This window comes from Grosmannia clavigera, assembly GCF_000143105.1.
Source record: "Grosmannia clavigera kw1407 unplaced genomic scaffold GCSC_168, whole genome shotgun sequence".
In the NCBI taxonomy this organism is placed as follows: domain Eukaryota; kingdom Fungi; phylum Ascomycota; class Sordariomycetes; order Ophiostomatales; family Ophiostomataceae; genus Leptographium; species Leptographium clavigerum.
In genome coordinates, this window is record NW_014040771.1 from 295,474 (window position 1) to 308,371 (window position 12,898).

Consider the following 12,898-nt stretch of genomic DNA (forward strand, 5'->3'; position numbering starts at 1 on the left):
GAAGCAGGCAGTTGTTGAAATTTTCTTGACGATGTCAATGAGGTATGGAAAGAGGCTCAGCCAGAATCTCGACGCGGAGCAACAATCAAAGCGGGCACTTCTTTGAAGAGCAACAGAAATAGCCACAGAACTCTATAGTTTGGAAGCAGAGGAGGAACACAGACTTTGAAGTGAGTAAAAGCTATTGCAAAGTAGAAGGCGCTTGAAGCACTTGTTCAAGACTGGTGACAAATCCCAGCAACACAAGCCGTGACAAGAGGACAGACACCTTTTTAAACTACGCAATCATACAAAGCTTCGAGCGAGACAGCATCTGAACACGCACATGATGTGTCATGTCCAAAGGCCCAAACAACAACATCCCGGAATCTGCGGTGGATCCTTGCGCCGAAAGTACGAGTAGGACATCTCTCTCGTTCTCGGCCCAGAACGGTGTCAAAAGGTTTACCCGAGTAGCGGCCATGTAATTTCCTCGCACTTGTCCCCCCAGGTCCCCAGTACTCTCCTTTGGACAAACTTTATCATGAGTTTGTGGGGCCGTCGAATAGCAGACAGCCTACCGTTTGCAGTCCGGTGAAGATCACAGATCGCGCTATAGCTATGCAATGCGCTGATTTGGCTGAATTTCCGGCGGCTTATCTTAATAAGCAGTGAATGAGTTGGCCTCTGCTTACGCGCAGAGAAGGTGCGAAGTAAGATATGCTTTTTCGCTGTGCCTGTTTGGGAACGAATATTTGAATACAGAGGAGTCGGCCCAAAATCTATCCGTTCCTATGCCTGCTACTCCGTTTCCGTTCCTACCTCCGCCGGCCCCAGTTTTCCACACATCTTATCTTATCATGTCCTCTGACATCAAGCTTCACTTTTTACGAAGCTGATGTCAATGTAAGCCAGAGTTGTCGTCTTGTGGCCGATGACGGGGCCTTATGATGACTGGCTAGACGATTGTTTTATTTTCTCCATAAGACGCAGTAAAATTTTCTCGCAAGTCGACTTCTGCTACGACCGAATATCAGATCATCAAATTGAGCCACAATGTGATGCCGCTGAACACGATGCTGCTGGCAAACCATAGCCAAGGGCCACACACACCATCACACAAGCTCCCTGACCAATTGTCTAGCCATATAGGTGGGACGGTATACACCCTTTTTTTTTTTGGTGCACAGCGTCTTCTTCTTCGTTAGCAATATTGCAAACGCCAACACCCATATCGACAATCTATCAAAAAGTGTACAAATCCAGTGAATGGCTATGATCGTGACGCAAGCATGCTGACACCAGGCAAAATACACTAGATAAAATATCGTGTCCCACTAGAGAGTGTTCAGAAAATGCTCTAGTGGTAGAAAGGTGACTTGCCTTTCCGTCTTATCTGTCAGTGCAAGACAAATCGCTGGTATTACACCGTACCAGGAAGTCATTCCTTCGAGGCCAAGTCTTGGGCCTTTGGGGCTCTCGTTGTCTATCATCTTGACGTGACTGGCTGCGGATACTTGCTTTAAGTCCCAGAGACCGCTAGCAGCCTCGCTTGCTCGCCAGCCCTACGTTTCAGCTGTGAAACCATCCTCTATCCACGTGTTGCCAGGATAAGAGACATGCATATTTCTACAAGGCACCTACAACAGTATACCTCTGGTACCAACTTTCTCGCCCTGTGCATGTTCACGACAAGGCCCATGACATCAAGGTACGGTCCAGATGCGAAATACAACGAGCGTTGCGCCTGGGAGACTTCGCTACGGCGGTTCTCTTCTGATTATGGCATCTTTATAGTGTAAAGCCTAAGCCTCACAATCTTATGAGGTACCACGCACTTGTGCGAAACTAACGTCCGACCACCTTCTCGGTGACCATTCTATATTGACCACTCGTAGATCCACGACAAACACGGCATAAGCGCTTCTGCAGTTCCGATGGTACCAAGCAAGCTGCAAGTGAAAATGGCTCGTCTAGTGCTCGGACATGGCCGAGGTTATTCGAATTGTCCTGCTTTTGTTCGGTTACCGCCCTCTCTATCCTCGAAACATTCCCAAAAAATGCACCTGGTATTGCTTGTCCCAGAAGCCTGCCTGGCATAATATAACATTGTAGTTTTTTTGTCCTAAGAAACAAGCACGAGGAGAAAATGAAAAAACCCCAATTATCAGTATACACATAAAGCCCAAGTCCCAGCGGCCCAACCTGACAGCTGGCCCTTTGGGCCTCCCCCTCACCATCCCCGACACCAGACGGCGATGGCTAGCCAGGCTATGCGCTTCATGCATTGAAGCAGGCCAAGCCACTGCGTCTATTCTTGGCAGTTGCCGTTATTCTATTCGGTCTGCCAAAACATCCCTTCGCCACCCTCCAGATCGTTCTTCGTCTGTTTAGCTCGAGAATCGCCGAGTGATCTTGGCGATGACTATAAAGTAGGAAGGTTAATAAGGCACCGACCAGGATGAAAGCACACGAATGCAGACTGGGAAAGGGTGGAAGCATACTGTGCAGAGCAACGACGCTGAAGATAAACACCAGCGACAAGACGAGTACCACCACGGGGTCCACCTTCAAGCCAGGCGACTCATCGGTGTACAGTCCTAGATTACAGTCAGCACTTTGTGAACGACGGCTTCTGCAACGCCATGCCAGGCGCGCTCTCGAAGATCTTCCAAAAGGCGCTACCATCGGCCGCACGTACTCAACATCGTGCTGCTGCTACCACCCGCACCCGCAGCCCGGGTGCTGCTCGGCCGCGCATTGGCAGCCTTCTCCTTCTGATCGGCAGCTGCGCGACGGCGGATCTGCGTGCGGGCACCTCCTGGTGGGGGCGGCGGCGAGGGCGAGGCGCCACGGTTGGCGGCGGCACCAGTAGAGGCGCCGACAGGCGTCGGGGAAGAAGCGCGTGGTGAAGACTGGGCTGGTTAGCGACAGGCCGAAAGTAATGCGACGATCGGGGAAAGATCTTCCTACCATGATGAAACGGGACGGCAATTGGGCAAGAAGGCAAGCACAAAACGGACGCCAAGTGAGCGAATAGACGGAAGAACGAAAGAAACGAGCCGGATGGGAAGAGACGGTCGGGCGTGAATGTGTTGTTGTTAGTTCGGAGTGAAGTGCAGAAAGAGAGTCGGTCGTATAATGAATTGGCCAAAAAGGAGTCGACTCGCGTGCAAATTGAGGCCACGACACCAGCTCCTGATTCACTCAGTACGGCGCCCCACAATTCTTTTACTATGCAATGACTCTGGTGCATAATTATTGTTCCGGGCCCGAGAGCCCGGACAAGGGACGCGAACCCCTGCTAGTTTGGAATTTAAGCTTCAAGATGTCACTTACTAAAGTCAAGAGCCTCACGCATGCTTTACTCATACGCTCTAGTTTGTTTCGTTTTTTTCCTTTGGTCTTTTTCGCGAGATTCTCAGGTTTTCATATCATCCGTATATTGCAATCGTTTGTGTCAACACACGAAAGGCCTCCTATCAAGAATTACCAGAACTCATATGAATAAGAAAAGCAAAATAAAGATTAAAACACACAGCTTGGCATCTCCAAGAAAGTCAACCTGCAGAGACAAGACAAAACTTTGTGTGGTGCACCGCTGCTATCACTTTGTCGCTTGAATCATAGCCCTCTCTGACACTGTGTCGAGCTAGACAAAACAAAGAATCTGTAGAAAGGTTCCAGGAAGCGAAGGTGAACGAAACGAAGAGGGGTTAAAGGGTACAGAGGGGGATCAATGGAGGCACATATATCTGGTGTGGTCAAAATGAAGTAAGAGAGACGAGACGATGTAAATGCAAAATACAGACGAAACAATGACAACAAAAACATAAAAATAAAATACAAACAACGGCCTGTTCCTCTTCTTCCAAGCCTGATACAGAATCATGCTGAACTGCACAGGTAACAAAGAAATGAGATCTGAGATCTGATATCTTCCCCCGTGTGCATAGGGTATCCATTTATCTTCCCCGTGATTTTTTTTTCATCTCTTCTGTCCCAATAAGACTCTCCACAAACTCTCCACAAACTCATCAAAAAGCTCTCCATAAGAAGTATACGTCGACATCTCCGTGTCGACCCTCACCAAAAGAACCGCATTAAAAAAAAAATCACCGCATAGATAGCTTCTCCCCCAGCCCCCGAGCAACGTGAACTTCACGCCCACCATACAAAGCAAGACAACCCGGCAAGACAGCGAGTATGCCACGATGCCATGGCCTCCAAAAAGTCACTCTCGCAAAAATGTGACCACGGATATGCACGGCACAAAACCATATGTCCACAACAGGACCTTGATGCATTTTGGACTCCAAAAATACAATAGGGATATGCGATATGCTTGCTGATAAGACCAGGCCGTCTCGCTGGTCGCAAATTTGTTCGGCGTGAAAAGGGGCGAGCTTGAAGACCAAGCACCATGCTAGCAGATCATATGACGCAGGCCATGTGAGGCAAGCTGGAAAGCAAAAGAAGCTGCGCTGGTGTGGCTGCGCTATTTATTGAGGGTGAGAGATTAAAAGGGTTTGAAAACGAAGCATCTGCGTCCATGCCGGCAAAATGCAGCATAAATAATGCCCCAAACAAAAACGCCTTCCGCTATAATATGATGGCAGAAAAGAGTGCAAAGAACGCGTTCTCTTCTTCGAAACCGACAAATCCGCTGTTGCATAAAGACAAAAATGCCCGGTATGTCTTATGTGTAGGTGGGTCTGGATGTTGTAGATGATTGTTGCGCTTCTTGCATGTGTGAGGGTGTGTATTTCCGTAAGTATCGTACGCTGACAAAAGAAAAGCACTGGACATTATGTTCGAAAGTCCAAGTGGTGGCGGGGTTGTCTCCGTGTTTACCGCCATTAAAGAGTAACATCTAGGACCAGGCTGACATCCTGAACAGTAGGACCAGCGAGGTCTTCCAGAACAGGAATCAGGTCAAGCAGTTCGTTGTCGTGTGCATCGGAGAACCAGCTGCTAATGGGCACGGCGTGCTGTGGGTGGAATATGTAGGAAGTAGGCGAGTTATCGATGATAATCGTATCCTTCAAGTCCCGGCCAACCATGGACAGATCCTTAACATAGTTGCCCTGGTGGTTGAAGCAGCTCTCCCGGAAGAGTCTGTGGTGGACAACCTTGTGAATGTCCAGCTGGTCCAGCAGTGGGTTGCCGTACTGTTGTGAAGAAGATTGTCAGCGGACGTATTCCAACAAAGAGATGGCCGGGATGCAGAGTTACATACTTTTGATACCGATGCCGTGAAGACGACGACTTCGTACAGTTCACCAACTCTCTTCATGAACTGGTCGACACCTGGCCGCTTGATCACGTAGATGTTGTGGTAGCTGCCTTCGATCTCGACCGGGATGGTGAAGTCGGCCTGGTGGAGTATCTGTGCGATGTTAAGAGTATGTTTTTGGAAGTATGCACATCGCATCGGTTGGAGAAGCGTGCGTACCTTAAAAGAACTGTGCACCAGGGTCTCATCCAGATCTAGCACTAAGCACTTCCTGCCCTTCAGATGCGGCTCAATAGGGGGTAACAGGGCCGTTGGCTGCGTGTACTCGATAGCCGGCTCCATGGTTGACAGATCGGTGTTGCCAGCCTGTACTGACGCGACAGGTGCCGGGCCTGGCGGTGGGGGTGGCACGCTAGGAAGCACCTCGGGAACCTGAGTGATCACGTCTTCATCCACATGCTGTGTAGATGGAGCGACATCATCTACTTCAGACATCTCAGCATTGTCGTCTTCGGAGGAACGCGGCACGACCTCCTCGACCGCCTCGTCAACAACAGGTGATTCCTTGACCTCGGGATGGAGTAGCGGTTCAACTGTGACGGTTGGTGCCACGCTGCCCGAACCGGTAAGGGATGCTCGCTTCGAGTCCGAATCGCGGTTCAGTGTGCCTGCAACGACAGTCGAGGCAGTCGTCGGGGTGTTGTTTTCAAGCGAGGCAGTTTCCGATTCTCGCTGCGGCCCGGCTGATGATGCGATAGCGGCTGATGTGCTCGCTAGGGGTTGTGATTGCTGTGGTTGCGGCTGTGACGGATAGTGAGGTTGTGGCTGGGGCTGGTACTTCTCCTCTAGCTGACGGGTTTCCTCGGCAGGTTCGTCCTTTTCAGATAGCTCGGGAACGGCACTGGTCGGGGGGTGTTCAATGGGAACGGCCGTCCTCCGGGCGGCGACGGCCGGGCGTGGGGGGATGTCCTTCAGCTTGCTGGCAGGGAGAGGAGGGTCGTCGCCGTCGAGGGCGTTCGCATCGTCGGGCGCGGAGCAGCAGCCGAAAATGGCCAAGAAGCCGCCGCCCTTCTTCCGCTTCGGAGAGGGTGCCACGGCGGGAGAGCTGGGCTGCGAGTCGATGGGAGTGTTGGTCGGGTCGGTGCCGTTGCCGTTGCCTGAATGCCTGCTCGACGCGCTGCCGTTGGGTGGCTGCCGACCGACGAAGCTGCTCTTGGATTCACGAGACTTGCCGTCAATGCTTTCGCGCGATTCACTGGCAGTGGCACCACTCAGACCGGTCGACGTTGGCGATGCCTGGATCTTCTGTGAGGACGAACGCGAAGGGACGTGGAGAAGGGAGCGGCCCTTTTTCTGTGGAGTGTTGGCACTGGCGCTGCCTTCTTCCGAGGAGACGACTTCGTTGTCTTTTGAGCTTTCGGCCAGGTTTTGCTGCGCCGGCTGCGACTCAACGACTGGAGACATGTCTTCTGACGAGCCCAACAAGCCTGACAGTGCGGACTGTTCGGAAGGGTGCTCTGATGGGTGGCTTGGGCGTCAGCAAATGGGGCTCGGTTGTTTTTGTTCTCGGCTTGGAGCCTACGAACGCAGCCAGGAGAAAAGGGGCGAGTGAGAGTGGTCGTAATCGGGAGACATGCACGGCGTGGAAACGGGGGAGATGGACGGCAGCCTCGCTCGTTGAACCTTGTTCGCTGAAGAGAAAGCGTCGGGCCGGCAGTTTTGTTCAGGCTGGAAGTTGGGTGTGCAAAAGGGGGGGGGGGCGAAAGAATGATCGCATGCGACAGTGTCTCTCCTTGTGGATGACTAAGGGAAAACAAAACGTGCTGACAAGCGAGAATGAAATGAGTGAGCAGGCGGAAGCGAAACGGTACGGGGCGTGGGAAGAAGACGCGAAGCGGAGTCCAATACTCCGTAGAGGCAGGATGAAGAAAGGTGATGAAGAAGAAAGGAGATGCAAGGGGACAATGGGGATCAACAGACGCGCGCGTTCACTCACCCGCTCAAGCTGGCTAAGACCTAGGATAGGCCTTTTTGGTCTTTTGCCTTGGGCCTGTTCCCTTTGTGTTTGCCCCTAATGCGGCGGTTTTGGCGGGCCGAAACAAGGCCAGACCGGACGGATGCCACCGGTTTGTGCTGGAGTGCAGTTGCAGGCAAATCTGATGCTCGGGGATGCTGGCAAAGGGGGAGGGTGAAGAGAGAGAGAGAGACGAAAAAAAGTAATAAGTGAAAAATAATGGAGTCGAATGAAATTGAGGGAAATTTGAGCGTGACGACGTGGATGCGATAGCAAGGTTGACTGGGGTGGAGGACCTCTTTTTCTCGAGCGTGTTCCAGGGTAGCCAGAAATGAATAGCGGCAGAAATACGACGTCGAGTAGGGGACGCTGTTCAGCCTCAGGGCATGGACAGCGATGCAGCAGAGGCGTGACAGCAGCACGGCCTGATCCAGCGAGCCGCACGGCGAGACCAGAGGACAGGGCAAGATGGGGGAGAAAGAGTAGAAGCGGAGGAGAAAGACAGGCGTATCTCAGAGGCTGAAGCGAGATTGATGGTTGTGATGATGGTCCTCCATTTTCTGTATTACTTTTCAGCACATAGTACGAAGTACTAGTGAAAGGGGGGAGCGAGTGGACGGGCGGTGGCAGGATCATTCCGCAGAGAGATTAGCCAGCAAAAGCATGGGTACAAAGTACATACATAGTACTCCGTATGTACGGAGTATCTCACGTCGTAAGTCAGTGCTCCGTAGGCGGCCAGCAACTGGCACTACAGGCTCTGAGCGGCCGCTCCAGTGCTACTCCCCACAGAGCTGTTAGGGAGCAACTTTACGGGCTAGGGCGTTTTCCCAGCAAATTGGCGTGAGACAGGCCCTGTTCTATGCGGTACCCTACTAGCGCAGATTTCCGCCAGCGGGTCACCGACAGTTGGCCGATGGCGGGCGGGCCAATGGCAGTGCTCGCAGCACGAAAGGGGGCCCTTCACAACGGCAAGAGGCCGTAAGAAGCAACCAATTGCGCCCACATTGCTGCGACGCCAAAGATGATGCTAACTCCTCTTCACGGGATATCTCCCACACCCCTGTCCGTTCATCTCTGACCGATGCACCGGCCTCTCGTCCTAGCCCCTCCCCATCCAGCCTAGATGTAGAAAGGCGGCTTTTCACAACAGTGCAAGCTCTCCGGTTCCTTTGCGAGTCGGAGAGGTGCTGGGGGGGAGGGGCACCTTGGTAAATGCGTTCGAGCAGGCAAGATACCCCGTGTGAGCCTAACTAGTAGCCGCCAGCGCAGATGCTATGGGCACGAGAAACAGCGGTCAATTGGAGCAGAACAACGGGTCCCAGTTAGCGCGCCACACCGGTGCATGAGCTGTTTGCCGCCCTCTGTCTGCAACCAAGCAGAGCAAGACGGGGGATGGGGCGATCGAGGCCCAAAGGCCCGTGACGGGTAGCTCTTCTGGTGCGAGAGGCTACATACTTTGTAGCACGTCGTAGATGCTGGCTACGAGTACGAGTACACTGCACCAACACTACTCCGTAAAACCATTACGAATGGTCTAAATATGAGTACATAGTAACACCACCCAAACTGCCTGTTGGGCTCTGATTGGGCAGAGCTTGCCGCCCAGGCAGACGTGATAGCCGGCAGTCACACTGGACCAGAAAGGGTTGGACGAGGTGAGGGGAACCAGGAGATGGGAGCGGAAACAGGTAAAAAGAAGCTCTGTCTCCGGTCCCTGTCTCTGCCAGACAACGGCCACGCAAGAACTGGCACCAGTCACAGCCGCTGGCCCTTTCCCCGGGCGCTACGCGCCGCGGCATGCGAGAGGCAGCCCCATCACCTTTCGGCTTTTCCAGACGCTTGCCAATCGCAGAGCGCTGCTGACACAACTCAAAAAAACATGCGTATCGTCTTGCGCAATCTGCTTTTTGTGGCTCGCAACGCCACAATGGCGCTCGTCCCGAACAACTAGTCACGTGGTGAAATGACGTCTCGCTGGAGAGACCCACTAACTCCGCATTCCACACGCAAGCGCAAGGCAAGAGCTTCCCCAGTTTGCCTCGGAGTTGCGTCACATGCCTTCCCCAGCGCTCTTTCCTGTCCATTCCAACTCGTCGACCGTCGGTCTGTTTGTATCGCCATCTACAACAGCGCCTCAACACTGCAAGATACAGCTCATAGACGCTCCTTATCGGCTTCCGAGAACGCACGCGACGCCCACGCCGCCGGTTTATCGATCCGCAAGCCTTCCCTATGGCTGGACACGGCGGCCCTTCGGCATATTGACGTCTCCTACCAGCGAGCCATACGGAATAGAAATAACAAAAAGCAAGAGTCCATCGCACAACGACCATGGCTGCTCAGTCCACACTGCGCCAGTCGGCCGCCGAGGCCGCCATCGCCGGCTTCATCAGCAAGTACGGCGCTATGGTCAGCCGCCGACTGCGCCGCACGACGCGAACAACCCGCCTGCTCGCGACAGTGTCACTGCTGGTATCCATTTTGCTGGGAGCTGAGGGCGGACGTCGCTGGTGGCATCGCAGCCGGCTGGAGCAGGAACAGGGCCTGAAGCTGGTCCGCACCAACTCGTGGCTGCACAACAAGGACGGCTCGCGCACCATCTACGTGCCCTATCGTGGCGGCACGTCCAAGGTGGTCATCCCGACGACCAAGCCTCTGACTTTTGAGGCCCACCGTCGGCTGTTTCTGAATCCGCCTCGTGTCTCCGGCCTCCACAGCGGCAATAGCGACGGCTACGTGCCGGGGACCCAAACCAAGCCAGGTCTCAACTTGGCATTTTTACACCAGTTCCTCAGCCTTATGAGCATCATGGTCCCGCGCTGGACCAGCAAGGAGTCCGGCCTGCTCGTCAGTCATGCCGGTTTCCTCGTGCTCCGGACGTACCTATCGCTCGTCGTGGCCCGGTTGGACGGCGAGATTGTCCGCGACCTAGTGGTCGGCAACGGCAAGCTGTTTATCTGGGGCTTACTAAAGGTATAGACTTTGGCTTCAGCTGCTCCTAGTTTCTATTTCGTGGTGCTAATAGTAGCCCAGTGGTGCGGCTTCGGTGGTGTGGCATCGTACACAAACGCCATGATCAAGTTTCTTGAGTCCAAGGTGTCGATCGCTTTCCGTACGCGGCTCACGCGGTATATTCACGACCTGTATCTAAACGACAATCTCAACTACTACAAGCTCTCCAACCTCGACGGTGGCCTCGGCCAGAGCGCAGATCAGTACATCACGCAAGACCTGACCCTGTTTTGCGCCGCTGCTGCCGGTATCTACTCGTCGCTCGGCAAGCCGCTGATCGACCTGTGCGTCTTCAATTACCAGCTCTACCGGGCACTCGGCCCTCTGGCGCTCTCGGGCATCATGAGCAACTACTTTGTGACTGCCAGCATTCTGCGGCGGTTATCACCGCCCTTTGGCAAGCTCAAGGCGGTTGAGGGCCGTAAGGAGGGCGAGTTCCGCAGCCTGCATGCCCGCCTGATCGCCAACGCCGAGGAGGTGGCATTTTACGGCGGTGCAGACATGGAAAAACAGGCGCTAAACCGGGAGTTCAAGGAGCTCAAGACGTGGATGGAGGGCATCTACTTCCTCAAAATCCGCTACAACATGTTGGAGGACTTCATCGTCAAGTACAGCTGGAGCGCGTACGGCTATCTGCTCTCGGCGCTGCCAGTGTTTCTCCCGGCCTGGGGTGGCCTCGGCGGACTGACAGAGCTGGCCGGTAACGGTCTGACGGCGACATCGACAGGCGATCGGGAGCGCTCGCGCACCAAAGACTTTATCACGAACCGACGGCTGATGTTGTCGCTCGCCGACGCGGGCGGACGGATGATGTACTCGATCAAGGACCTGGCAGAGCTGGCGGGCCACACGAGTCGGGTGTACACGTTGATCTCGACGCTGCACCGGGTGCATGCCAATGCATATTACCCGCAAGCGGGGCGGCAGAGCGAGCTGTACTCGCTGTCGGACGTGCAGGGCACGATGCAGAAGGGCTTCGACGGGGTGCGGCTGGAGAACGTGCCGGTTGTAGCGCCGGGACTGTGGCCACACGAAGGCGAGGAGCTGCTGGAGTCGCTATCGCTGATTGTGCGGCGAGGCGAGCACCTGTTGATCTCGGGGCCCAACGGCGCGGGCAAGTCGTCGATCGGGCGGATTGTGGCTGGGCTCTGGCCGGTGTACCGCGGGTTGGTGAGTCGGCCAAAGGCGGTGGGCGAGGACGGTATCATGTTTTTGCCGCAGCGGTCGTATCTGAGCATCGGCACGCTGCGCGACCAGGTGATCTACCCGGACGGCGAGGCGGACATGCGCAACAAGCACAAGAACGAGCACGACCTGAAGCGCGTGCTGGAGGACGCGCATCTGGGCTACCTGCCGGCACGTGAGGGCGGCTGGGACACGAAGAAGGAGTGGAAGGATGTGCTGAGCGGCGGCGAGAAGCAGCGTATGGCCATTGCCCGGCTGCTGTACCACGAGCCGCAGTATGCCTTTATCGACGAGGGCACGAGCGCGGTGTCGAGTGACGTGGAGGGGCTGCTCTACGAGAAGTGCAAAGAGCGAGGGATCAGTAAGTTTGCCGTTTGACTCGGTTCTTTTCTCCTTTCCATGCTGACTAGCTGCTCTACAGCCCTGATCACGATCTCAACCCGGGCTTCGCTCAAAAAGTACCACACGTTCAACCTGATCATGGGAATGGGCGAGAACGGAGACGAGTGGCTGTTTGAGCGCATCGGCACTGAGCGCGAGAAGCAGAACGTCGAGCGTGAGCTGCAGGAGTTACGCGAACGGCTGTCGCAGGTGGAAGCGTGGCGAGCACGGCGAGCCGAGATCGAGAAGGAGCTGGCGCAAGTCTGGGTGGAGGGTAGCGATGAACCGCTGCCACCGCCAGCAAAAGAGGTAGAGGGACAATAGGCCGGTGACGCCATCGATGCACGGATTTGCCATCCCGGCTATTTGCGTATCTGCGGCTTTCGGTTCGATATATGGAGTATGGAGTACGGGGCTACGGAGTATACAGAGTACAATGTAAGATCGTGTGCAATCAGACAATCAGACCAATGTCACACCGCCTGATGATCCATGCCGAAAGACGTGGACTACCATATGTATGCGCTGGCCTGGTGGCGAAGGAGAAAAGAAAGCAAGAGGAAAAAGAGGCGGGAGGAAAGACGCCATAAGTCGTAGTGCAGCCAATATTGCAGTAAGACCGATCTTTGCCTGTTTTGCCCCAGCCGCCAGCGGGTTGGTTGCCTGGCCGCCAGCGCCAGCAAAAAGCCCCTTGCCAGCCGTCCGGGTGGGGTTACGAGAACCCCTGACAGGCCGAGCGCTAAGGACAAGTGGGAGACACTCATTAAACAGCGCTGCCGGCCCTTTCGGCACAGCACGATTAGGGCATAGGAGTCACAACGGCTCATCGGCTTTGCAAACGAAGCAAATCACAGCGCTAGAACCGACTCCAAAGAAAGATGTTACCGTATCGGGTGGATCCACCGGTCGCAGGGGATGTCCTGTTCCTGAGCGTTGGAGAGAGCTGTCTGGAGCAGCTGAATCGGCCAGGCCGCACACGACGTATCTTACTCCGTACATCGTATACTTTTACTCCGTACTTTGGGCTGTGCTCTGCATAGTTTGTCGCGCTGCATGAGCCCATGCATCCTGCTCGTACCTGCGCCTCC

At 54.5% G+C, this 12,898-nt stretch overlaps 3 protein-coding genes across 3 annotated transcripts; 1 reads left to right on the forward strand and 2 right to left on the reverse strand.

The window, feature by feature from the left end:
• Window positions 1-2,369: 2,369 nt before the first annotated feature.
• Window positions 2,370-3,340, reverse strand: CMQ_2021 (translocon protein; the record flags this gene model as incomplete). The annotated part of the gene is made up of 4 exons (XM_014314947.1): window positions 2,370-2,404; window positions 2,484-2,579; window positions 2,681-2,899; window positions 3,319-3,340. 4 exons carry the CDS (start codon window positions 3,338-3,340, stop codon window positions 2,370-2,372), a joined length of 372 nt encoding a protein of 123 aa, XP_014170422.1.
• Window positions 3,341-4,838: 1,498 nt separating this feature from the next.
• Window positions 4,839-6,679, reverse strand: CMQ_1921 (general stress response phosphoprotein phosphatase psr1; the record flags this gene model as incomplete). Its single annotated transcript, XM_014314847.1, has 3 exons — window positions 4,839-5,150; window positions 5,219-5,368; window positions 5,435-6,679. The coding sequence occupies 3 exons, from the start codon at window positions 6,677-6,679 to the stop codon at window positions 4,839-4,841; spliced, it is 1,707 nt and encodes a 568-aa protein (XP_014170322.1).
• A 2,884-nt stretch (window positions 6,680-9,563) lies between these two features.
• Window positions 9,564-12,134, forward strand: CMQ_2009 (peroxisomal ABC transporter; the record flags this gene model as incomplete). The annotated part of the gene is made up of 3 exons (XM_014314935.1): window positions 9,564-10,205; window positions 10,266-11,790; window positions 11,851-12,134. 3 exons carry the CDS (start codon window positions 9,564-9,566, stop codon window positions 12,132-12,134), a joined length of 2,451 nt encoding a protein of 816 aa, XP_014170410.1.
• Window positions 12,135-12,898: the final 764 nt, after the last annotated feature.